Below are 25,281 nucleotides of genomic sequence, written 5' to 3'. Positions count from 1 at the left end.
GCGGAAAATATGCAATAATTAATAAAATCAAGTGTCTGGCAATCACAGTTTCCTGGGAGATGGATCTACACCTATGGGTGCAAAGGTGCATTTCACTATAAAAAGCAAAAAGGGTGAAGCAGGATGAACAGATCCTGCGGAGCTGCTGTGGAGTCACTTTATTCAACACAAAATAAAAACGATGCTCTCCTTTGATTCACTCAGAAACATTCAGGAGGTCCAAACCCAGCATCAAAGAACTCTGATTTTTTTCCTTTCGATTTTTACACTTTGTGCTTCAAGGTAAATGTGGGACCAGTGAATTTTCCTCCTCCTTTGTGATGTTGTGAATGAGACCGTACTTTCTTAAAGTCAGAAGTAACTTTTCTCATAACCTTCCCCCCCCCCCCAGAGTTTATTTCATGTCTTTAAACATGTGCTGTTATCTCAGCTCTACCTGGGGGATATTTCTAATTTCAGAAATTAGTTAGAAATTAGAAATTACTGCATGTCAACTAATCTGCCCTGAAATCTGTTAAGATAAGATAAACCTTTACTAGTCCCACACGTGGGAAATTTGTTATTTTATGTTGTTAAATTTGTTGAAATCTTTTGAGTATTTGTTTTTCAGGTGGAAATCTATGTCCTCTTTGTAAAACAGTTATTAATTGTGTCTAAAAATGGCATTTGTTCAGTATATTTACTTGTTTCTTATAAAATAATTAAAATGAAAACGGAAAAAAACCCTCTCAGTTCTAATAACATCTCCCGGAGCTGGTGGGCCATCCGTGGGTCTCGGGCCCGGGGACACGAGGCCTGTAGGGCCTCTCTCCCTCGGTCATCCACAGAAACTCAGTCAGAGCAGCGGAGGGCGGGGCGGGGCCGGGCGGGCCGAGCAGCCGCTGACTGACACAAATTAATCACAAGGTGGAAAATCAGAACAAGAAGTGCGGGGCTCGGCGTGTGCGGGACAAACACCGTGGACAAAGTGCGCGGGGCCTGCGGACTCTGAGTCTGGACACCCTCTTCGCCCCGTGAACGAGGCGACAAAATAAAGTCACGTGATCCAAAATGGGCAGTCCTCTGACGGTGCTGAAAAAAGCCATTTTCTGGCGCTGCTGCAAATTCTGTCCAAGTCCCAAATAACTGAGCCGCCCTGCGCCGCGAGGACGCGGACCCTCGGAGGAGAGACCAGGTAGGACCGCGCGTCGCGGATCGCTTTTGTTTATCGCGCTCATCGCGGCTCAGTTTGCGGAGGCGCAACGCGAGGCGCACGGTGTCACATTCGAGTCTCCCTTGTTCGCCTCCTGGTACAGCAGCCCTGTCAGTGGATTTAAGATGGCTGCTTTGTGTACCAGTGTGCTTTTCTGCGGCTCGGTGCCCCCCTCCGAGCCGCCGCTTTCGCCCGCGGTGCTGGGTTGAGGTGCGGGCTCGGACGGCGGAGCTCCGCGGGGAGGGGAAACGCTCTTTGTTGGGCTGGAGGAGATGAGCTGGTGCACGAGATGAGGCCACACAGGGGCGATCGAATAGCCCGCTGCCTGCCGTGTGCCCCTCACAGTCTGCGCTGAGCTGCTCGGCTCCTGCTCCCGGCTCGTCCCTGAACCCAGCACCGGGATTTGTGGGCTTTCGTCGGCTCCGTTTGTTGTGGTTTCGCGAGCCGCTGACGCGGTGCAGACAATGTGTGAGGAGATCCGGGCACAATGTGGGGGATGACCTGCAGTCTCCAGCAGTAAGCGCTCATAAAAACCCCCTCACGTTCTCTGCTTCTTCTGCAGATCAGCCCAGATGGATAAAATGCAGCCTAACCGGATCAAAATCACAGATCTGAACCCACACCTCACATGCCCTCTGTGCGCCGGCTACCTGATTGATGCTACGACCATCGTAGAGTGCCTGCACTCCTGTAAGTTCCTCACATGAATGCACCACCTTACATGCATGCACACCGTTTCCATCAGACCTCTGCTCATGATGATGTTGAAGGGAGGTGAACAGGCATGATGTTGAGTCACACACTCCACCTCAATTAGGCCTGTAGGAGGTCCACTTCAGGGACCACACTTGCACAGCAGCACATGACTGCATCTTCTGGGTTGTGTTGAAACTGCTTGTGCTGGATGTTCATGTTAAACGTGGGCAAAGTTTCAACTGACGGTCAAGGAATCCCTGTGAGCCAAAACGCCAGGCTTCACACTGACAGACCTTTCTAATCTTGGATCTGTGTGATGTCACAGAGAGGGGATATCCCTAATATGGGTTTCAGGAACCCATCAGAGCTAATCTACGGAGAGCCATCAACTCCTTATTAATGCTGCTGTTCTGAAAATTGCTGCAGGTAGCCTCAATGAATAAGAGCAAATGGAGCTAAATGGCTAAAATAGGTTCTTACACCTGCTTCGAGAACACGGGCGGGAAGCCGGTTTCATTCAGAGAGCCGTACTTACTTAAATGATACAAAGGACTACGCAGAGCTGAAGCACTGTGCGCCACATTTGCTAAACTCCACCACTTTGGTAGACATAAGGATAAGAATGAGTCCCACAACTTTCTGACAGGTTGGTCGCTCTGTGACTGTCTCGAGTACCACGACATAAAATAATCCACTGAAAAGCTGAATCAGTGTTTCCTTTTTATTTATATTCACCATCTGAGTAATAGACTAGGCCTGGTTTAGGTTTTCTTTCCGTATGTTTGAGGCCGGTTTGAGACAGAGGGCTGGCCTCCTCTGGGACTTATTTTGCTTTTGTAAAGCCATCATTTTCTTTGTTTTTGTAAACGTGGTATCAGTTGTGTAAATGAATTTCAATGACTGCCCCTTTTCATTTAATTTTGCCTTTAAAAACACTCTCGTCATACTAGATATTCAGTCCAGGCTCATGTTCTCTGGATGCTGTTTGTTTATAAGCAATAATTAAATCAGACATTAAAAAAAGTAATTAAGAGGTTTCCGTGTGTGGATAAGAAGGAGCTGCTTGTGGTGGTTGATGGAGACGCTATCAGGAGGCTGCTGCTCGCTTCGTGCCTGAAATCAAAATGGCAGATGCCATAAAGCTGCTCATGGTGCTGTGATGTCACTAAAATTTACAGAAAGGTATTTTACTGCAATCAAAACCCATAAAAGAAACTCTTGATCATTGTCCTTATTTCTATTGTCACAGACACGAGAACCAGCGTTAAAACAAAAACCAAAGAAAAGCCGACTGCAAGCGCAAGCGCACGGTTCCCACCCACCTGTGCAAGAGTAGCCAATCAAAAGAAAGATGGTTGGAAGGCAAACCGGCTTGTTTCAGACAGAGGAAGGGGAACTGAGGGGATGCATGAAGGCTCAGAATAGGTAGATAGGGATTATTATGAATTGTGGTTCATGCAAAGCTGCTGTAGTAGAGTCAAAGAGTTAAACTATGAAGCAGAAATGTCTCGTTTCATTGTATGGCATCAAAAGCAGTCAAGAACCTGTGTTGACACCTTATCACTGAGTAAATGAATAAAGAGAACGCTATCGGCACCAGGGAAGCGTGTCCTGGTATAGAGCGTCAGCCTGTTGCTATGCAGAAAACAGCACAAGCATAAAAACAATAATCATCATAAATTATTGTTATTTATTTACCCAGTCCTTTAGTCTCATCAGGAAGTGTCCCAAATCCTGGAAGTGACCCAGGAATGTCAGCTTAGCAGCTTTAATAAGACCTCTCTTGAATTCTCCAGATAGTAAGGAAAGGTGCTTCAATGCGTCCTTTGTTACCTCCTTTAGCAGAGGACACACCGGACCATCCTTTATGAAAGGGGAGGTGTTCACAGTTCATAGATGAGGCACCATCCAACAAACAGTCGGCGTGACTGACAGGTGCTGCAGAGCATCTATAAGTTTATACGTTTGTTTCCCAGCTCCTGGCTTTATCAACTGGTGCTAATCTTGGTTGAGGTGTTGCCTCACATGAAGTACATGTCTTTATATGAGCTCTGTCAAACTAGTTTGGAAGTTTTTATTAAAGATGTCAAAGTGTGTTTAAGGTTCTGGATAATTAAGCTTGAATGCCTGTTGTCGTATCGCAGCCTTTCTAATTATCATGAAATCTTTTCTTTTTGTCTTTTGGCTCGCTGGAGGAAGTGATGGATGGAGTGATTTAGACAAAGATGAGGAAAAGAAAGATTACTCTGAAATGTGTTTTATTTTATAGGTTTTATGTTCTGTTTTCTTATAATGAAGAGATATTTTTCACTGGTGGCTCTGCTTTAGATGACCTGCATGAGGCAGCGTGGTGAGAAAACAGGGGGTAGTGTGATGTGTGTTTTGTAGCAGCAGACATCCTCCATCAGGCTGGTTAGCAGTCCGGTGTGAGCGCAGATGGATTCTCTGAGCATCCAGCTTCTGTGCCTGAGTCCTTCGCACTTCTGCTTGACCTCGTCACACTGAGGTCACGGAAACAGAGGCTGGACTGCATCAACGCAGGGAATTTTCCTTTGTTAATGAATTTTAGGGCAAAGTCTGCAAACATTTAAGCATATTTTCAAAATCAGATGTCCTGTTGAACGTGCACATTACATTTTAAAGTAAATTGAATTCATATTATGCTTCCAGATGGCTGTCGAGTGGCGAGATCTTTTATTTACTTTATCGCGCACATACACCTGTGGAGATGTTGGGTTAATTTTGGGTGCTGTGGACACCAAACACACACAAACACACAGCTCTATGTAAGTGCTTTTTCACTCGAGCACTCACTGAATTTGGTTCAGGATCTTCCCAAAGGACACTTCTGTGTGCAGACTGAAGGAGTCGGGGATTGAACCACAGACCCATGGGGCCTGTTCAATCTCCTGAGCCTTAGCTGTTAAAGAGGCCTCTAATGACACAAAAAACCCTTTAAAATAGACAAACGCATAAAAGAAGCGACATTACTAAAACTGTATGCTTTGCACAGAGTCTTCATCCTGAGGGTAAAGGAGGAGAGTGTTCTGGTCTTTCTGCTGCTCGTCCTCTAACAGCTTGTTCTCTCTCCACATGTAGTTTGTAAAACATGCATCGTTGCCTTCCTCGAGACAAATAAGTTCTGTCCTCGATGTGACGTCCAGGTCCACAAGACGTGTCCACAGCTCAGCATCAGGTAATCCAGTCTGCTTCATGTCAGTTTTTTTTCCTAACCTCTCCAAATTCATGATGTTTCATATCTGACACGAATGTTTTTCTTTTCTGTTTTTCATTCCAGAGCAGACAAAACTCTGCAAGACATTGTTTATAAGCTCGTTCCGGGGTTATTCAAAGGTAATGACCACAGTTTTGGGAGGCAGCGAAGGCTTAGTCATATCTTTGTCATAGATTTCAGTTTCACGATGTGCGTGGCTTTCCCGCAGATGAGATGAAACGGAGGCGGGACTTCTACGCAGAGAATCGTGTGCTGGAACCGGGGGAAGTGGTGGAGACGTTCAACATAGCAGAAGATGAAATTATCAGTCTGTCCATACAGTTCTACGAGAGGAACAAGTGAGTCAGTCATTTCCTCCTTATTTTTATTTTACTCGAGAATAAGAGCGAGAACCGTTAATCTGTGGTCTGTCGCACTAAAAGCTACTGCTGAGAGAACAGCGAGTTCGCCTGCGTGTGTCCTCTGTTATATTTGCTCTTATTTAGCTATTTATGTGCATGTATAGATGGAGAAGATTTACTTCATCCTCAAATTTTGTCAATTATTTTTGTTACAGCAGCCAGAAGTGGAAAAACAACTTGGCTCAATAAAAACGTAGATTTAAAATAAAAAATCTATCTATAGATATCTAGATAGAGAGAGAGATAGATACAGATATATATCACTTATTAAATATTATAATTCATGTATAATGGGCAGCTTAGTAAGTAAAATCTTCCTTTAATGAGATAAATGAGAAAAGCCTGTGAGTGGTGCAGAGGGCGTCTCAGGTCATTTGTCATCTATGGGTATGCACAGACATTTGGATGAGCTCTGTTCAGCTGAATCCAAACAGTGTGCTGATTCAAACTGAAATCATTCACCAATGAAGGAGGAAAATTCCCCCAGCAGCTCATATGGACTCAGTCAGACAGCTGCGAGTTCAATATTCAGGCCACACAAGCAGCCAGACCAGACTTCCACCGCTCTTCCTTCACAAACTGGACATTCCCTCCACATTCCTGCTTACTGCTCAAATTAATATCTGTTTGCCCAGAAGTCCCAAAACCAGGTATGGTCAGATCAGTGCAGGCTCAGCTACGTTTCACTGCAACCGAGTGGTTCTTTTTGTCCAAACACCGCATGTTCTCCACGATGACAGCTGGATGAAATGGTTTATATTTCCTCATCTAAGATTTCCATTTAGCTTTAGCTCTGAAATCCTGTGCCCTGCTCTGCAGCTCCTCCAGGGTTGCAGGCCTCGCTCCCATCAGCGCAGTCAGCTGAAGACTCTCCATTGCTGAGAGCGTTAAAAAGAAGGAAAACCACACGTAGGCATGCAGAACCTGATTTGACAAGACTTTTAAAACAACAAGTAGTCATTTCACCTCTACATAAAACACAATCTACCACAAAATATGACTTTATCTGTGAATAACGTTGTTAAAATCAGAAATAAAATGAGTTGAGTGAACAGCACAATGCAAACAGTTATGTAGAAGTCCATAAAATACTTTAAAATACTATAAATACTAATACAGTATTTATATGAATCCCACAGCTGTTAGTTAATATTAAAATAACAATATTATCAGAACAGTTTTTTTCTTCTCGCTTCAATGTGTTTGTAACTGGAAGCTTTTGATCATGAAGCGAACAGAAGCAGCTTCCAGCCGGGTCCCAGATTTGTCCAGGCACAATTTATCTGCAGCTCTACGTGGAGTTTTGTTTTTGTTCCACCAGCTGCAGTCTGATTCCTGCGAAAAACTCGTAAATATCATTAAAATGTAAAGAAATTTAATTATTGTTTAACTGCTTTTTAATTTCCCCCTGCAGAAATAATGAGAGGCAGCATTCAGAGATGGAAGGAGACAAGGTAAAGCAAAGATGTTTAAAAGCGGCAGCTGAAGTTAGCCGGTGTAATTATGGTTTTCTGGTCCTCATCCTGGATTAATGCATCCCTCTCTGCTCTTCTCTTTGTTCTCAGTCCAACGGTAAACGCTTCCTGCAGTGCCCGGCAGCCATGTCCGTCATGCACTTAGCGAAGTTCCTCCGCAGCAAGATGGATATACCCAACAACTATCGGGTAATTGGACACACCGCAGCCCCGCACAGTAACGTTTGCAGTATCGATTCTGCAGACAACTTCAAGGCTGAGGTGCAAAAATATAAACGCTTTGTTGTTCCACAGTAGCTGCTACAACGGCGAGGTCATATTGGGTTGCATTTGTGGGCTATAAAAGAGTTCTGGCAATCATCGCGCTGATATGTGAGCTTTCGGTGCAACGTGATAACGAGCAGACGCTTACCTGAAGTGACACTGCTCCGAAAACTGCAAAATTATTAATGCTGCTTTCATTTTTTTATGGAAGCAGTAGATCAAATGAAGTCAAAGGAAACCCACAAGCGAATTACAACCCAGCTTCACACAATTCACCTTTTTTTCGGGGTGGTCTACATGTATGTAGATCCCTTAGCTCAGATTAGCACAGTATATCTGGCTATTCAGAGCCCTGCTTTATAGGTGTGGAGGAGTTGTTCCTCACTCGTGTGGGTTTAGTATTCCAGGTATGTGCCACTTGATAATAAAGTCAGGCGGCTTGAAAGACATTTTTAAAAACACATTTTCTCCACAAAAAGCTGCTTTGATTTCTGCTTGAAGAGGAAGATGAGCCAGGCTGAAGGATTTCACACACAAGTCAAATATGTGCAACTTAATCCTATTTGTATGAAACGGTACGTGATTAAAACTGTAGAGCGACGTGGAAAAAACAAAGCTGCGCCTCAACCTCTTTGTTTTCAGAAACACGGGTGAAGTAAACCGTCAGGAGCATAAACTGGCCTAGACACAGATTCACGTAAAGCTTGGAGTCTGTTTAAATCCAGAATTATCTTATTTGTACGCGGGGAAACAAACCTTTCGCCGTGGTCGTTTATGTCGGTACAAACTTTAAACAGCTCGCCTGGCAGAGGACGTTTTCCCCCGCTAACGTGTTAAATGGGTTTCATGGTGTGTTACAGGTGGAGGTGCTGTATGGGGACGAACCCTTAAAGGACTACTACACACTAATGGATATCGCTTACTTCTACGAGTGGAGACGAGTGAGTGAAACCTTTCATGTCTTTGACTTTGAAACAAACATCAGCAGCTTGATTTGAAATGAGGAGAGTACAAAATGTATTTATTTTTTTTATTTTTTTAAGGGTCTGTTTGGATTCAATCAATATATATATATTTAAAAAATGCATTTAGGCTTGTAGACATGGTCGAGACAGTCTGCTGAAATACAACTCGAGTATCAGGATTAGGGCTGCCACGATTAGTCGACTAGTAACGATTACGTCGACTATTAAAATCGTCGATGACTAATTTAATAGTCGACACGTCGTTTGAAGCTTTGTAAGATCCCAAAAGACGCAGGAATAAGTAGTAGGATTTAAGAGTGTAATAACGGACTGAAACAGAAGATGGCAGCACTGCATGTACAAGGATGCCAGCTGCCGTTAAACCCCGAAGAAGAAGAAGTAAGTAAGTAAAAGTAAAGTAAAACTTTATTTATATAGCACCTTTCAAGATAAAAATCACAAAGTGCTTCACAGAAGCTAAAACCTAAAAATAAAAATCAACTAAAAGCAAGTTTAAAAAGATGGGTTTTTAGCTGTTTTTTAAAAGCGACCACTGAGTCCACAGATCTCAGGCTCAAAGGGAGAGAGTTCCACAATCTGGGGGCCACAGTTCCAAAAGCTTTGTCGCCTTTTGTTTTCAGCCTCGTGTGCTGGACAGCAAGCAAGCCCTGGTCACATGACCTCAGGGACCTGCTGGGAATGTATGGATGCAAAAGTTCACTTATATACGTTGGTGCTTGTCCATGCAGGGCCCTGAAAGTCAAGGTCAAAACCTTAAACTGGATCCTGAATTTAACGGGGAGCCAGTGCAGCTGAATCAGCAGGGGTGTGACATGGGAAAACTTGGAGGACTTGGTCAGAAGCTTTGCAGCAGCATTCTGAACAACTTGCAGACGATCCAAAGAGGCTTTACATAAACAAGTAAACAAAGAATTACAGTAGTCCAGACGAGATGAAACAAATGCATGAATGACAATTTCTAATTCGGAGCGCGATACAATGGGACTCAGCTTAGCAATGTTTCTCAAATGATAAAAACAGGAGCGAACCAAAGAAGCTGTGTCCCAGAATTCGTAGCGCGGCCCAGCTCAGTTTCCAACAATGGCGGCAGCTAGTTAGTTTTAACTTTACTCTTATTATTCTTTCTGGGTCACAAAATAAACGATTAACGTATTTTCAGGCGAGAATGTAGCTGTGTAAACCTCAAATATCTGCTCAGTTTATCAAGACACTACATATTTTCAAAAGCGCTCCGACGTTTTCAGAGACGTCTGTTACCCACCGCTAGCTCGATAGCTAGCCGGGGGCAAGGCTCACTAGAGCCGTGAGAACACCGGACTCCCGGCAAACAGTTTTCAAACCCACCGCCGTCTTTCGCTACTCAGGTTAAACATGATATATAAGTCACTTGGATAACTTAAAAATGTTGTTGTTTGCCTTTTTTTTAAGTATTTTATTGGTTCCTGATTAAATCGGTTTGGCTGAGATTAAAGTTATAGTTTTTACACAGCTGAATAAACGTCAAGCAGATTAAACTCCATCGAAACAATCTGCAAATGTCATTAAAATTTAATAAACTCTCATCTTGTCTTTATTTTTAGTTAGCACATACCTTAAAAACTTAAAGCTGTAAGCTAATGATAGTTATATAAGAGCAGATGCTGCTGGTGCAATAAGCTGTATGTTTTACATCCAATGGATGCATGATCTGATTAGTCGACTAATCGCAAAAATAATCGGTGACTAGTCGACTATCAAAATAATCGTTTGTGGCAGCCCTAATCAGGATAAGGAGGAAAGGTGATTTAAGTGACTTTGGATGTGTTGTGGTTGTTGGTGCCGGGCGGGTTGGTCTGAGTAGAAACGGCTGATCTTCTAGAATTTCCCCTCCCAGCAATCTCCAGGGTTTACAAAGAATGGTCTGAAAAACAGAAACTGCCAGCAGTCGTCTGACCTGTGGCTTTAACAGGGTGTTTTTGCCCAGAGGAGAATAAGCAGAATTGGGGGAAAAAAAGATTTCCCAGAGGTAACCAAAGCCGCTGTATCCACTGTCCTCACTTCAAAGTCACCAGACTTGTTTTGTTAATCTGGGACTTTTTGGTTTGAACAAATCCTCACTCACTACTTTCGCTAACTACTTTTACTCCCCTGTCCCGTAAGTTAAAGTTCTTGAATCCAAAGGTGTCTGGTGATTTGAGGAGAGGACTATACCAGCTTCATTTCCCCGACTGTAAGGGAAAAATTGTAGAAATGTTTTAAATGTAGTTTCAATTGTATGCATTAATCTTACAATTTAAACAAGTCTGCATCTCCCAACAAAGGGCTGTGCCGACAGCCGTCTGCTGTCTGTAATAACCGACTCTACCAAAGAGTACCTCGCATAATCCCATTTAAAAAAAAATCCAAGTAAATCCTTTGAGAAATTAAAAAAACAAGGCAGACTAAAGTCTGATGTGATGGATTACTGTCCTGAATAAACTTCAAGTCCTTACAGGCTGAACTGGTATAAACTGTAAAGCAAAACCAGGAACTGCTGGGAAGGAAACAGACGCTCCTAAAAGAACAAGCTCAAACAGGATGACTGTGTGGCCACGATGACTGTGCTTCATCAGGCCGACGTTGTTAAAACGGCTTGGGTCGAGTGGTTTGGAGAGAAAGTTAGAGAGGCAAGGCTGAGGTGGTTTGGACACGTCCAGAGGAGGGCTGGACAAAGGATGCTGAAGATGGAGCTTCCTTGAGCAGGGAAAGAGTAAGAGCACAAAGATTCATGGATGGAGGGCATGCAGAGGGGAGGCCCGGGATCAGGTGAGATGGAGGGAGATGATCTGCTGTAGTGACGCCCGAGGCAAAGCTTTTCCCAGCGACAGCAACAGTTTACTACTTTAATCAGATGCAGTGAAATCTGACTGAGCTGTTTTCAAACACATATCGCAGCCCTCCACGCTTCAAGCGACTGTGTCAGACTCGCTCACATCAAATGCTTAAGCCACCAGTTTCCCAGGTGGGGTCACAAAGCGAGCAGACACCCTCACCCCCTCGTTCCCAGTAGAGGGGAAGATCTGATGTCCAAATCTCTCTTTCAGGGTTTATTTTCCCGCACATTAAACGTTTTGGTCTTCTACCAAAGAAATGATCACTTGATGACCTCATCGAGCACAGCAACGGCATCCAGATTAAAAATTGCAACATCGCAAAAGAGGGACTTCAATTAGAGATTTGTTCTATTATGTCTTTACTAACTGTGAAACCTGCATCTCAGTTAGCATGGTTTATCCTGCTTTTCACTGCAACTAGGACCATCGTTTACAAAGTGAACTTTATGATGATTTTTAAGACAGTAAAGTCTTCAGCAAAGTGTTTCCAGAGGGAGAAAACATCTTTTTGCAACTACAGATATCACCCCCTGCTGGTCGTTAGAAAGAATGACAATCTGAGGCGTTTTTAGATATTGACGTCACTTTCTTTGAATCCAGAAGCTGTGTACATCTTTTATATACAGTCTGTAATTGTAGGCTGGAATATACAACAGTCATTTATCTGTGTTGATTGTCTTTGTGAGCAGCTGGGTGAAGCATTGCTTTGAATTTATCTTTGAAATGATCAGATCAGTCAGCCCTCTGCTGATGGAGGTAGTAAAAGATGCACTAGTTTTTTTGGGTTAGTATTTTGAGGATTTCAGCTTTTATTTCAGCTGCTGCGTCATTGATCCTGTCCTAAACAAAAGTGGTGCCCAGATTAGCAGAGTAGCTGTTGGGTTCCTAGCTATCAGAGGACAAATACCCTTTTGTTGGTTTAGTGTTTATTGTACGTGTGGGACTAGTTTAAAAATGGACTCTGTGTTTTTAAGGGATTTCTTAAGGTCCTGTACACTCCTGTAAACACATTTTCGCTCTGTCTCTCTGCGTCCGTGCAGACTGGACCCATCCCTCTGCAGTATCTGGTCAAACCCACCCGGAAACGCCGGAGGCCGTCCCAGTCTGCTGCTCAGGGCCACTCCGACGGCGTCAACACCAGCCCAACGTCGGAGAGCGACTCTCAGAGCGACAAAGTCCACAGTCCCGCTGCCGCTCAGCCGGCCCGAGCCTCCTCTCAATCCAGCCCGGCGTCCCACAACCTCTCTCCCGCCATCCAAAGCTCCAACGGTACCACTGTGACCAACAACGCTCAGCGACACGCCCTCTCCTCCAAACAGGCCGCTCGGAAGGTGACTGTCAACGGCACGAGCTCCGGGGCCAGCAAAGAGGAGGCGAGGGGGGGCGACAAAAGCGGCCTGCCTCCCACGACCTAACGCGCGCGCACACGGCGGCGAGGAGGACACTGTTTGAATTGCTTCCTTGTTTCTTTGTGCAGAGCAAAGACAGCTCGGGCCTTCGTCCTTCTGGAAATGCGGGAGGCAGATTTGTGTTATCTTCCAGCAGGACAGACTGAAACGTGCAGCCAAATAGACACTTGTATGTATGTGCGTGTGCGTGCGTGTTTATGTGTGTTAGACTAGAACAGTGCACACATACAAACTGTACAGTATGTATCAAATGTGAGCATGTGTGCGTACATATGTATAAACTTATCTTTTATACAAGATATTGTAATCGTTTTGTATTGTACACGCAGTGGGTCTGTTTCATTTCCATAAGCATCGATTTGGCCTCCGTGAAACTTGAGACAAAATGCTGAAAGGCATTGCAGTGCGGCTCACTGCTGAAGCTGGATGTAAAGACGAGGAAGAGAAACTCTTGCTTTAAACAGTCAGACGTGTCAATAACTGCTGTATAAGTGTCCAGTATAAGCAACAGCTCATCAGGTAACACATGCTCATTAAATTGTTGATGCACTTTGTTACGGTCACTTCACACAAACCGACAAGTATTTTCCCGACAGGAGAAGCATTAATATTTACAGAAGCACTACCAAGCTGTTTGTCAGCGTTCTTTCCTTCATGGCAGTCGAAGAACTCAAAAGGGATTTTTGAATATTTGGCCATGTATGTTGTAGTTCCATGCATTCCAAGCATTCCTTTGATTTTTTTTTTTTCTTCTTCTTTCCGTTCAACAATGATGCTTTGTTTTTGTTTTTTTCCAATTACAAAAAAGCAGCCATATGTGCATGTTTTAGGTCAATAAAATGTTTACTTACTAGGTTTTTCTGACCCGAGTGTCCTGTTTATGCTCCAAACAAATGTTTGCTTGACATCCATCCCGCCGACTCGTTCTCATCGTCCTCCTGAGAAGAATCAGACCGCCTTCCTTCATTTTATCGTGGTGTGAATTAAATGTTTGGCACAGCTGCATTATAAACAACTACAGCTGTATTTTATAATCTGAGATGTAACAGTGCTCATTAATTTTTTTTTTTTTTTTCAAAATATTTAGGGCGACTTCTAATTAAATTCACAACATGGTGCAAAGTGGCAGGACAGTTTTTTGTTTGTTTTGTTTGCTGTATTTAATCATTGCTTTGAATGCAGGTCCTTTCTGTGTCTGAGTGGGTACTCTGGCTTCCTCCCACAGTCCAGAGACGAGCAGTTCGTGGGGTTAGGCCAGGGGTGGGCAACTCCAGGCCTCGAGGGCCGGTGTTCCTGCAGGTTTTAGATGTGTCCTTGAACCAACACAGCTGATTTAAATGGCTAAATTACCTCCTCAACATGTCCTGAAGTTCTCCAGAGGCCTGGTAATGAACTAATCATGTGATTCAGATGTGATGACCCAAGGTGAGATCTAAAACCTGCAGGACACCGGCCCTCGAGGCCTGGAATTGCCCACCCCTGGGTTAGGCTCACTGGTGATTATAAATTGCCCGCAGGTGTGAATGTGAGTGTGATGTCTCGTTGTGTTAACCCTGAGGTTAACAGGAGAAGATGGATGGATGGATGACAGCTGTGGAAATGAAAGCAACACTCGATCATCTCAGTATAACACAAGGTCAGTTACACTTTAGGAACGACAGTCTGTCCAGTAGGAAGGATCAACTTTTGTGAGTCTTTGTCACTATTGGTAGCAGGAGACAATGTCTGAGGATGCTCCTGGATGGACAGTGCTATTTGGTAGCATCAGATGCATAACATCTGAGAAGTACTCAGTTAAATTCAGGACTGGGGACCTGATCCCATTCTCCTGGAGTCTGATCAGAAACGTGTATGAGCAGCTTGCTGTAGGTCACTTTGTAAAGCTCTGGTAGTGCTCCTCGTGAGCAGATACCAGTCCTGCTACTGGGTTGAAGCTCTTCTACATCGCTCCTCGCATCTGTTTACTGGTATCTCCTTCATTGTCTTGAAACTGTGCTGGAGACATCAAACCCCATGATGGCTCGTTTAGATGTGCTATCATGGAGCAGCTGGAAAACCTGTGCAACCCGAATTGAGTGCAGGTACTGTCTCATGCTACAAGTAGTCAGAAGGACCCCAGCAAAATGCAAAACCAGAGAAAAATTAGGAGGGATGACCAGATGGCAGTGATCTGTGAGCCTTAAGTGGCTCATCTTGTTCTTGCCTCTTCAGTGGAATGTGTTCTAACTGGAGAAACTGATATCCTGAAGGGGCAGGACATGGGGCCAGAGCTGCTTTAGCAAAAGTCCTGTTAAACAGATTTCCCAGCTAGAGCCATGAGAATGACATTTGTATTATTATTTAAAACCTTAACAAAGACATCAGCTCAGAGTACAGACTGCCCTGTTTATTTTTACTTTACATACACCATTCAAAAGTTCAGTGGAAAGAAGAGAGTGACTTGTCTCTGTGGAGTGAGCAGTGTGGGCTAATGACTGTCACAGCCTGCCACCAACTCTAATTTCATCTCATGGACATAAAACTGGAGCTTCAAAATCAAGGCCAGCATAGCACTGCATCCCAACTTCTTCATGGAGCGCCTGCCGGGTTGTTTCCGCAGGAATCTTCGATTCGCTAAATACCCCCAGTATAAACTGCTCGCTGTTTTACCGTAAAGTCATCCTAATGTGACTGCAACAGTGTCTTTGTCATGAAAGTCGAACTGATGAAAACACTGATGGGAAACGCACCCCCCTCCACCCTCAGGACTCTGCTGGTTCATGTAGCGGAGCAGACGCAATGAAGTGCTCCTTGTGCGTGCCGTCGCAGTAGGGCGGGTTGCTTGTGTGTTTGCATCCACACAACCAAACCGAGGCGTCTTTCTCTGGGACAAAGCGTAGCGGGGAGAGGCCCTGGGCTCGGGTTTTGTGGCTTCCATCACAGAAAGGCTGAAAGAAATCAAAAATTAAACGCTCATTTAAACAAGAAACAATGTGTAATGTGTAAAACTGTTTTAAATTTTTATATGCTACAGAAAAAAGCTTTCAGCGTTATAAATGGATCGGATTGTTTTGGAATTATGAAACCAATAGATCTGAAAATAATCTGAAACTTTACTCTTTAAAATGTTATAATTTATTTTTTCTTAATTTATTAAACAAAAAACAAAGCAACATTTATGTTTACGATGCTGAGATAATGACTGAATAAAACACCCGTGAAGCTGCCATAGGCTCCAGCGTGAACCCTGAATTTGACCAACAAAAGAAAGCGAATGATTGTGTAGGGCAGGGGTGTCCAACTCCAGTCCGTGAGAGCTTCTGTCTTGTAGCTTTTAGATGCATCCCTACTCCAACAAAGCTGGATCAAATTATTGGATTACCTCTTCAGCATGCTATCACGTTTGGCAACAGCCTGGTAACAAGCCATTCATTTGATTCAGGTGTGTCGCAACAAGGATGCATCTAAAAGCGGCAGGACCTGGAGTTGGGCACCCCTGGTGTAGGGATTCACCTGCTTCCTGCTGTGCCCACAGGTGCACCACGAGTAACGCTTCCCACCAACCAGCTCCACCTTGAAGGGCTTCTTAGCTGGGATGACTGGTTCAGGAGGACGTGTGGACAGCTTGACCTGAGGAAGAGGCAAACTTCTTTTAAAATACATTAAGCCAGTTTATTAGGAATACCATCCAATGTGGTGGGGGCTTGATTTTCACTGTCTCTGTGTTAGTTTGTTTCCTCCTCATCAGCCTTGGCTTCAGCTATCCTTCCTGGGTACACTTATGCATTCACACATATAAAATCTCCACTTACATAAACAAGCAAGCTCTCATACTGATATTACTGAAGTTCATAGAAGGCTACAGGCCTTGAGGGTACATACAATACTGCTCAAAATTCATATTAAACCTACAGTTCCCCACATGATTTCTATGTTAGTGTAAGAATGCCTGTAGACTAATTAAAATCTAACCAATGAGGCCTCTAACCTCCATTAAAGCAGCTGGAGGAGCTGCGATGTCAAACATCTGTTTTCTATTTCCAGTTTGGGGAAAATAAAAATACAAACTTGGCTCTGCGTGAGTTGGTTAGCTTAAATGTGGTACAGTTTCTCCAGTGCATTACTTTTTAATGTGTGTGAAAACAAATGGCCCGTTAACAGTGCAGCAGCAGTCTGCATCACATTTAGAGAGGCTAACATGTGCAGCGATTACCTTGGAGACTGCCGTAGCGGCTAACCAAGGGTGCCTGAAGGTGAAACTGATCCATTTGGGCTCTAATTTGGTCACCACCGTGTTCATGTTTCCTCTGACAGCTGAAGGAAGATCAGCTTCTGACACCAGCTGACCAGCAACAATTTAAGAATCACGCGACAAACGTTGGAGACAAGTACCGCAAGCAAGGAGAGTCAAACGGAGACAGAAAAGCAAAACATAAACTCGGAGACGCAAGACAGCTAACTGAAGCTGCTAGCGTCCTCAACAGTCACGTGTTAATAGCTCAACCAATCACCGGGCACATGTCGGAGAAAGGCAGACTGAATGGAACTGATTTGGACATATGGAGGACCAAAATTGAAGTATAATGTATAGATTTATACATTATTTTACCAATATTTATAAGTCACAAGCTTTGAAAATATGAGCTATGCTGTAAGTATGTAACAAAATTTTAAAAACAGCAGAGAATAGGATGTATTTTTTACTCTCTTGAATGAAATCCTTCTGTGATTCAATGAAACACACAGAAAAAGATGAAATACGACAATAACACGTACAAACAACTAAATTTCTTTAGGGACAGAAGAAAGAAGCTAACACAATCAATAATATCAATTTAACCTATATACAAAATAAAGACTAAAAAAATACATGCTACTATTAATAAATTGCGTCCCATTTTTTTTTACTATTTTTTTTCTTTTATTTTTTAAGTACACGTCAAAAGCAAACTAGACAATGTAAAATTAAACTAATAATAATACCAATAATTATAAAATAATCCCAAATTTTATTTGAAAATGTCAGATAAATAGTTTGCAAAATATAGTTCAGCAGATTATGTAGAGAAACTTTACACGAAATACACAATTGTGTCAAAACCTGGAGCGGAAGAGCAACTAATCTGTTTCTAAACGAAACTTTTTAAAACTATTCCTACAGAGATGCAGCTTCAGATTCCAGAAGATAGTTTATTGAAATACAGTTTCAAAAGCCTCTCCACAGGTTAACCCTTAACAAACGACTTGAACAAAGGTGCCATACACAGAAAGGCCTTCAGGGGGCGCAGGTGCTCTCCGTCTCCAACTATACTCAGGGCTTTATGTAGAAACTCTTGGGACAATATCAGCACACACACACATCTTAGACAAATACTGATCATTTGCTCTCGAAACAACCTGTGTTGTGAGACAAATGTGTAAATTTCTAAAGTATATGAAGCGTCTATGTGACCAAAAATAATGTTTTAGTACGAAATGTGTGATATTCCCATGTTTAATGTTTACTATGAGATAACTTTCCTTTGGCTGAACTGGTCTAATACACTGATTAACTGAAGATTATTGAGTAAATCATAATAATGGTACTCTTCAAAAATAATATTTCAAATAAAATGGGTCAAAGGGCAAAATATTAACGATTATACTTTCCACACAAAACACTTCAGAGTGCAGGTCAAAGTGGATATGCTAAAAAATATTTAACAAAGCTTTAGATAGAATAAACAAGGCTGACTGATTATTATTTTCTTATTTTGAGGATTAGCTCAAAGCCAAAGCAGATAAATAGAATATAGCTGCCTTTTTCAAAATTATTTCATAGTGTCAGATTTCATGTGAAACTAAACAAGCAAAATATCATATTTACCAAGTTTATTGCATTTGACCTCAAATAACAACACAGAAATTATATTTAACATACAATGCTGTTTCTATCTGACAAAAGCAGGGGCGGACCAAGAAAAATATTCTTAGGGTGGCATGGAAATCTAATGGGGTGGCAAAATCAAAACTTTATAAAAAAAAAAAAAAACCAAAATAAACAACACATATGCAGATTCAAATGCAGTAAGTATACACGTTTCATATAAATATAGTCTTAATTATTTTCTGTAGCCCACATGATTAAATATTTCAGTTACTTAAAACGTGATTTTATGTACTGTATAACCTTTATAATAAATAAATATATTTATAAATATATTGCTGCACCACATTTACACACACAAGTCTAACTTAAGTTTCACTGTTTTTTGTTAGACAAAAATCAAATTGTTACATGGTTAAATTTTTAAAATTGTTTGCGCTATGGTGCTAATGGTGGTGGTGGTGGGGGGGGGGGGACACTATGCAATGTATTCAGTTTTAGAATAGCCAGGCTCAAAGTGTTAATGCTGTCTTATCTGTTAATAAACAACACTGTCATATGCAAAACTAGGGTGGCACTATGGGTGGCAAGAGATCATTTTAGGGTGGCACAAGCCACCCCATGCCACCCTTTTTGATCCACCCCTGGACAAAAGCAGTAATCTGACTGTGACTCAGTACCACACTGGATAAACTGAATACAGCACTGATGAAATTAGCTATTGTGATTGGTCCGTTCAATGAGTAATTCAGTGGAGTTAAAGATCTTCACACAAGAAAAAAAGTCTCCATAAAAAGAAGAAAAACATTTGTAATTTTTATTTGGACAGCACCAAAAGCAGATTTACAAAAACACATAGTGCACATGGTTTAACCTTCTCCTGCCTACCCGTTACGTTTTATCATGTGCATACAAGAATACATTTTAAAGCCAACACACTAGACTTTCAAAGGTTACCAAAACTTTAGTAGAAACTCCTCTAAGGGGCCGACTCAGGAGGTCTGGAGTCACGCAGGAGGTGTTGGAAATGCTGCCTCAGGTGATGTCATTGTGACATTAACACAAAGTTTTCCCACAAAGCATTTTAATGGAATATATACTTGTCTGAAAGGTTAACATACAAAAGCAGTTTATAACAACAAAAACTCCATCTGATTTACCCAAAACAAACAAAGCAGCATTACATGATTTTAATATAAAAAAAAATATGATTTTTTTTAACATGATAAAACTATTGGATAACATGATTATGATGCATCGTTTCCTGTAAAAAGACATCATTTAAAGATGCCTTTCAGATACTTCACTACATCCTGGTAGATGACTTTGAGGTGCGAGCCATCGCAGTATGGAGCGTTTTTGGTTTGCTTGCAGGCGCACAGCAGGACTGTCCTGTCTTTCTCGGGGGTGAAGCGAAAAGGAGAGATACTCGGAGCTTTTTTCGTGTGAGTGCCGTCGCAGAAAGGCTGAAGAAGAGGGAAAAAAAGCGGGTTGAAGACACAAACTTGAAACTTACCTTTATTAGCCTAAAAATGACAGGATGCATGTGCCGCAGGCGTATGGCAGTAAGCAATCACTGTGGATGAACCCGGCTATAAGCTGCTAATAAGACAGACTGAAAGGTCTCCTGCTGTCGCTCCTCAGCTGACACATTAGGACTTTGAAACTGTGGACTGAAATTGGTTGTTGCTGGTGAGCAGTCTTCATCACCAGTGATGATCCCTGATACAGAACTGAGGTCAGTTTTAAGTAAAAGTTGACATTTTTGCTCTCTGTGAGGTTAGAGGTCACATGGTCCTCCACTGAGGGGTCCAGAGGTGCCCGAGAGACGGGCCAAATTCAACCCAGATAAATCGAAGTGATCACATCTGTGCATGGTTAGGTTTTTCATGCCGTTTAAACATCAGTCAGGTGTTTATCATAAAGGAAAGGATCACGTGTAAACCAGAGGGTCTTTTCTTTCTTTTCCTGGACACACTGAAATGAAAGCACAAAGCCCAGACACCGACGATGGATTAGAGTTAATCCAGTTTCCTTTATGTTACTGGGACCTCATCAAGCACCAGTTGGTCTCAACCAGCACGGTGCTTCTTAAAGCGTGGCTTTCAGACGGGTGGGAACGTAAACAGGAGTAAATGAGGCGAAACTTTACGTGATTGATGAGCTGCATTAGCTTTTACCCCAGATGACCCTCCAGCCCCAAGTGTCTCTGAAACCTGAGCCTCACCTGCTTCTTGCTGTGGCCACAAGCGCACCAGGCGTAGTGTTTTCCAGCAGACAGCTTCACCCTGTAGGGAAGCCGGGCGGCAGGGACTGCCTGGGTCGACTCCAGACAGCACTGAACCTGGGGCACAAAGTGAGACACAAACTTAACTTATCGTCCACACTAATGGATACCACAACATCCTGCAGTGACACATCCTGTGTGGTATAAGCCAAAACACAACTCCAGGCTCTCAGAGGGCTGTTTGAATAACAATCAGAGTGATGGAGTGCTGCCTCACATGACCCGAGGCATTCGCAATCACACAAACTCCTTCAGGTTTACTTTGAGAACACAAATTAAAAACGTATGTTAAACTTGTTTTGCTTACATCACAACATTACACTGTAATCGCTGTGATGTCACTGTTTTGGTTCCACTGGATAAAAAAACTCAAACAAATGAATAATAATGTAAAAACTTTGAATACGTGGGTCTACATTTTTACACTCAAGCTTAACTCCACAAAGAAAAAGAGGAAGTGGGACTGGGAAGTCAGATTAGTGCTTTCTGATTATAGTTTAAGTTTTTTAACCTCTGGAGCTGAAAAATGAAGCCAACCCAGACTGTCACAAACTGCAGTTCCTCTGAAGTCCTCTAAAAGATGGACAGTCACCATGGCATCGCCTGTTTTGAAGTCTCCAGCGGAGCGGTTGCTTTCAGACGGTAAAGGTCACCAGAAATGACTAAATGTGATGGTAAATGGTAAATGGCCTGTATTTATATAGCGCTTTACTAGTCCCTAAGGACCCCAAAGCGCTTTACATATCCAGTCATCCACCCATTCACACACACATTCACACACACATTCACACACTGGTGATGGCAGCTACATTGTAGCCACAGCCACCCTGGGGCGCACTGACAGAGGCGAGGCTGCCGGACACTGGCGCCACCGGGCCCTCTGACCACCACCAGTAGGCAACGGGTGAAGTGTCTTGCCCAAGGACACAACAACCGAGACTGTCCAAGCCGGGGCTCGAACCGGCAACCTTCCGATTGCAAGGCAAACTCCAAACTCTTGAGCCACGATCGCCCAGCGTGATGTCATCAGCATGACCTGAAACTAACCTCTGAGTCGATATGAGAGAGCTTATTAAGGTCATAGAGCAAAGAGTCGCTCTCAGATAACCAGGGTCTCCCCCTGGCTTTTTGGAAAGCTGAGTTCATCTTTAGTGTCACACGCAGGCCTGATTACAGCCAGACCAGCTGAATCCAGAAATCACTTAAACAGAACCAGAAGTGAAGCAGGAGAAAAGCTCTCATAGAGCAACACATCATGCCACGATCTACAGAAACAGAAGAAACAAAGCCATTGACATGTATCAGTGTGGAAAGGGTTACAAAGCCATTTCTGACAGAGTCCAGTGAATCACAGACTCATCCAGGAGGTCACAGGAGAAACCAGAACAACATCTGTGGAACCGACTTGCCTCAGTGAAGTTTGGTATTCAACAACAAGAAAGAGACTGGGTGAAAAGGAGGGCTCCACAGAGAAAACCACTGCTGACCGAAAAAAAACATCTCGACCACCCACAAGAGTCTTGGGAAAAAAAAATTGTGCGGACTGACAAGATAAAAGCAGAACTTTTTGGAAGGTTTGGGTCCTGTGACATCTGGGATAAATAGCATTTCATTAGAAATGGTAAATGGCCTGTATTTGTATAGCGCTTTACTAGTCCCTAAGGACCCCAAAGCGCTTTACAGAACCAGTCATCCACACATTCACACACTGGTGATGGCAGCTACATTGTAGCCACAGCCACCCTGGGGCGCACTGACAGAAACCTGACGGACACTGGCGCCACCACCAGTAGGCAACGGGTGAAGTGTCTTGCCCAAGGACACAACGACCGAGACTGTCCAAGCCGGGGCTCGAACCGGCAACCTTCCGATTACAAGGCGAACTCGAGCCACAATTGCCCCATTAGAAGAACATCAAACCAACAGTCAAACACGGTGGTGGAAGTGTGAAGGTCTGGGGATGCTCTGCTGTTCCAGGACGACTCGCTGTGGCTGCTGGAAGCATGAATTCTGCTCTCTACCAGGAAATCCTGAAGGAGAATGAATGAAGCAGGACAACCATCCAAAAACCACACCAGCAGGTCCACCTCTGGGTGGTCTAGTCAAAGTCTGGCCATATATCTGATTAAGGTTATCCTAAATCATCTCATGCTGGAAACCCCCAAAAGTGTCTGAATTAAATCAATTCAGCAAAGATTGGTGGGCCAATTTAGGGGGCGGTTACTCCTTTACACAGGGCAGGTGAGTTTGGAAGAAATCCTCATTTAATAAGTGCATTTTGTTTTTACTCTCGTTATCTTTGACTAATATTAAAATGTGTTTGATCTGAAACTTTAAGTGTGACAAAAATGCGAAACACTAAGACGTCGAGAAGGGAACGACTGCTCCGCATCCATCCTGATATTTTATAACTCCAGTGCGTGCACGTGAGGGGGACCAAGCCCTCACGTGCTGTACCTGCAGGTTGACTCTCACAGAGCATCGGGGCTAAAGGTGACGGAAGGAGGGCGCGTCAGGTTGTTTGTTTGCACAGAAAAAAAAGAAGAAAGAAATCGGGAAATGTCGGCAGTCTGCTCCGTGGATGTCCCACCGTGACTCAGCATTCTTTAAATACGGCCGCAGCAGCAACGAGAGCAACACGAACAGCTGATAACACAATAATTAACACGAACACTCGGCAGGCAGACTCACTGTGGGAGAATAAGCAGCCAGGAGGAGCTGAGGTCGTCGGAAGGTCTGCGCACCTCCTCTGCGCATGGCGACTACAAACCGGGCTGTGTTCATGCTGCTGCGGGCCGCTTGTACTCCAGCTCCTGATGCTCCTTTAGAGGAAATCCGCGCACAGCTGGTTCACAAAACTTGAACCGACTTCAGTAAAAGTTACAATATGGCTGACAATGCAGCTGATTGGGCTGTAAAAGCCTCCCCGCGATGAGGACACGCCCCCTGTCTCACCGCTCCTCCTCCTCAACTTCCTCCCACGCGCTGCATCCATCGTTATATCGCTCATAGCTGCAATAAATAATAATGTACACACCAGTCGTTAATGAATGACTGACTGCTTCATTACTCAGATATCAACCCTGAATGCGTGGAAGTCCACTAGCGCATTTTTTTTTAAAAGAACACACATGAATGACTTAAACTAGTGAAGAAATCACATATGTGAAGATGACATCAAAAGCTTTTTATTTCCAAGTGAAAACGAGATTCCACATTAATGAGAGTAAATTTGTTTTTTGTTCTTTTAAAATATATACATTTCAGGGATTTTTTTTCTGCACTTAAATAATTTTCATTAAAAAGGTGTTTTTAATGTGGGGGACATCAGTCATATAACCATAATTTATATTTTCGTTTATCTATGGGCAGAAAAAATAGAAAAAGTAAGCACGTAAGTAGTAAGCTAACACAGACTTGGATCAGTCATGTTTAGTGACCCCCCACATCCTGATGGGCTTTCCTCAACTTAAAGCAAGAAAGTCAGTATTAGTAAATATTTTATTAACGTTCACAAACCATTATGTTACATGACCCTTATGAAGTCTAAAGCTTGCCTTATTAAACAGATATAAAAAAGGTTATTCAGTATGTCAAAATGACATAATAACTTTATATAATTGTTTTCACGGTCTGATAATAGCATCATGATGATGCAGTGCTTATGTTGGTGTGTATGTGCATGTTCTCCCTATAAATATGATACGTATTATGAGATTAATAAAGGATGAATCCTCACATAGACCCAATGAAAGGGGAAACATTTTCAGACTAAGAGTAATAAATAAATAAAATAAAAAAGTTTTAAAAGCCACGCAGAGGTCACCAGACTTACTTTCCAAACGTTGCCTGAGGTGAAAAAAAATTCAATATTTTTGAACAACGTAAACGTCATTAAATTGGAGCCTAAAATCACGTGGTGCTGATGAAACCACGCAAGGTTCGATTTCCGATCCCTTTTTATTTCTTGTTTGCTTTTCTGGTAAAACTTTACAGACTCGGTGTCCTTTCACAACGCCGACGATAAACAAACCTTCCCGTGAGGTCCGGTAGAGTCTCAGTGATGCTGGACATCACGACTGGTTCAGAAAGCAACAGCTTGGAGTCTTACTGGTTCAACAGATGACACCACATAAACCTGGGCCCTCATTTTACCACTGGTATTAATCAAATGGCCAACTGGGTGTAACCCCAAACTTCATACCAGGACTGCTGACCCCTTAAGAGTCAAACCCACATCCTTAGATCCTCATGCAGGGCCCTTCTGACTGCAAGCTTAGTCTAATTTTGCCATCAGGACTCATCGAACTGAGGACATGAGGCTCGCAGAAACCCTAAAATCCTTTAAAGCACGTCTTGAAAGTCATTTTAATTGTCTTCCCATTTTAACATGAATAAATCAGTTCATTTCTAATAAACCTCCAAAAAAGGTGAACTTTTCATAAACTTTACAGCACGTAAGATAGAAAGCATTTTTCTTCACTTTCTGTATTTCTCATAGTGGTGTAAAGTCAATGTGTTCACTTTACCTGAAGTCGATTCCTTTACGGTGAGTAAAATACACCCACAGTTACATCACTCGACATCCAAGAGAAAATGTCAAAGAACTCAGTAAAATACATTTATTGACAAAAAAAAG

The 25,281-nt window shown here is 42.9% G+C and overlaps 3 protein-coding genes across 3 annotated transcripts; 1 reads left to right on the top strand and 2 right to left on the bottom strand.

Annotated features, from left to right (window-relative positions):
* The first annotated feature begins 739 nt into the window (after positions 1-739).
* LOC113023593 (polycomb group RING finger protein 2) lies at positions 740-13,635 on the top strand. Its single transcript, XM_026169752.1, has 9 exons — positions 740-1,174; positions 1,755-1,882; positions 4,988-5,084; positions 5,187-5,242; positions 5,332-5,461; positions 6,939-6,978; positions 7,090-7,188; positions 8,124-8,204; positions 12,142-13,635. Exons 2-9 carry the CDS (start codon positions 1,765-1,767, stop codon positions 12,514-12,516), a joined length of 996 nt encoding a protein of 331 aa, XP_026025537.1. The 5' UTR covers positions 740-1,174; positions 1,755-1,764; the 3' UTR covers positions 12,517-13,635.
* Positions 13,636-14,875: 1,240 nt separating this feature from the next.
* On the bottom strand, positions 14,876-16,994 carry LOC113023590 (CDGSH iron-sulfur domain-containing protein 3, mitochondrial). The gene is made up of 3 exons (XM_026169750.1): positions 16,703-16,994; positions 16,003-16,119; positions 14,876-15,437 (listed from the first exon to the last, which is right to left on the bottom strand). The coding sequence occupies exons 1-3, from the start codon at positions 16,787-16,789 to the stop codon at positions 15,252-15,254; spliced, it is 390 nt and encodes a 129-aa protein (XP_026025535.1). The 5' UTR covers positions 16,790-16,994; the 3' UTR covers positions 14,876-15,251.
* A 2,151-nt stretch (positions 16,995-19,145) lies between these two features.
* LOC113023589 (CDGSH iron-sulfur domain-containing protein 3, mitochondrial-like) lies at positions 19,146-23,554 on the bottom strand. Its single transcript, XM_026169749.1, has 3 exons — positions 23,334-23,554; positions 20,583-20,699; positions 19,146-19,821 (listed from the first exon to the last, which is right to left on the bottom strand). The coding sequence occupies exons 1-3, from the start codon at positions 23,424-23,426 to the stop codon at positions 19,633-19,635; spliced, it is 399 nt and encodes a 132-aa protein (XP_026025534.1). The 5' UTR covers positions 23,427-23,554; the 3' UTR covers positions 19,146-19,632.
* Positions 23,555-25,281: the final 1,727 nt, after the last annotated feature.

The sequence above is a fragment of the Astatotilapia calliptera genome, chromosome 6 (genome assembly GCF_900246225.1).
Source record: "Astatotilapia calliptera chromosome 6, fAstCal1.2, whole genome shotgun sequence".
Lineage (NCBI taxonomy): Eukaryota > Metazoa > Chordata > Actinopteri > Cichliformes > Cichlidae > Astatotilapia > Astatotilapia calliptera.
The sequence above is the reverse complement of the archived record's forward strand: the minus strand, read 5'-3'. Positions and strand labels throughout refer to the sequence as shown.

Bases quoted from the DNA above. Each gene is read 5' to 3' on its own strand.
- LOC113023593 (XM_026169752.1), top strand. From the start codon at position 1,765: ATGGATAAAATGCAGCCTAACCGGATCAAAATCACAGATCTGAACCCA. The intron at 5,085-5,186 runs GTAATCCAGTCT...TTTTCATTCCAG, and splicing joins TGTCCACAGCTCAGCATCAG to AGCAGACAAAACTCTGCAAG. The intron at 6,979-7,089 runs GTAAAGCAAAGA...CTTTGTTCTCAG, and splicing joins CAGAGATGGAAGGAGACAAG to TCCAACGGTAAACGCTTCCT.
- LOC113023590 (XM_026169750.1), bottom strand. From the start codon at position 16,789: ATGAACACGGTGGTGACCAAATTAGAGCCCAAATGGATCAGTTTCACC. The intron at 16,120-16,702 runs GTAATCGCTGCA...CCTCTTCCTCAG, and splicing joins CCGCTACGGCAGTCTCCAAG to GTCAAGCTGTCCACACGTCC. The intron at 15,438-16,002 runs GTGAATCCCTAC...GATTTCTTTCAG, and splicing joins GTGGGCACAGCAGGAAGCAG to CCTTTCTGTGATGGAAGCCA.
- LOC113023589 (XM_026169749.1), bottom strand. From the start codon at position 23,426: ATGAACACAGCCCGGTTTGTAGTCGCCATGCGCAGAGGAGGTGCGCAG. The intron at 20,700-23,333 runs GTGAGTCTGCCT...TTTGTGCCCCAG, and splicing joins TGGCTGCTTATTCTCCCACA to GTTCAGTGCTGTCTGGAGTC. The intron at 19,822-20,582 runs GTGAGGCTCAGG...CCTCTTCTTCAG, and splicing joins GTGGCCACAGCAAGAAGCAG to CCTTTCTGCGACGGCACTCA.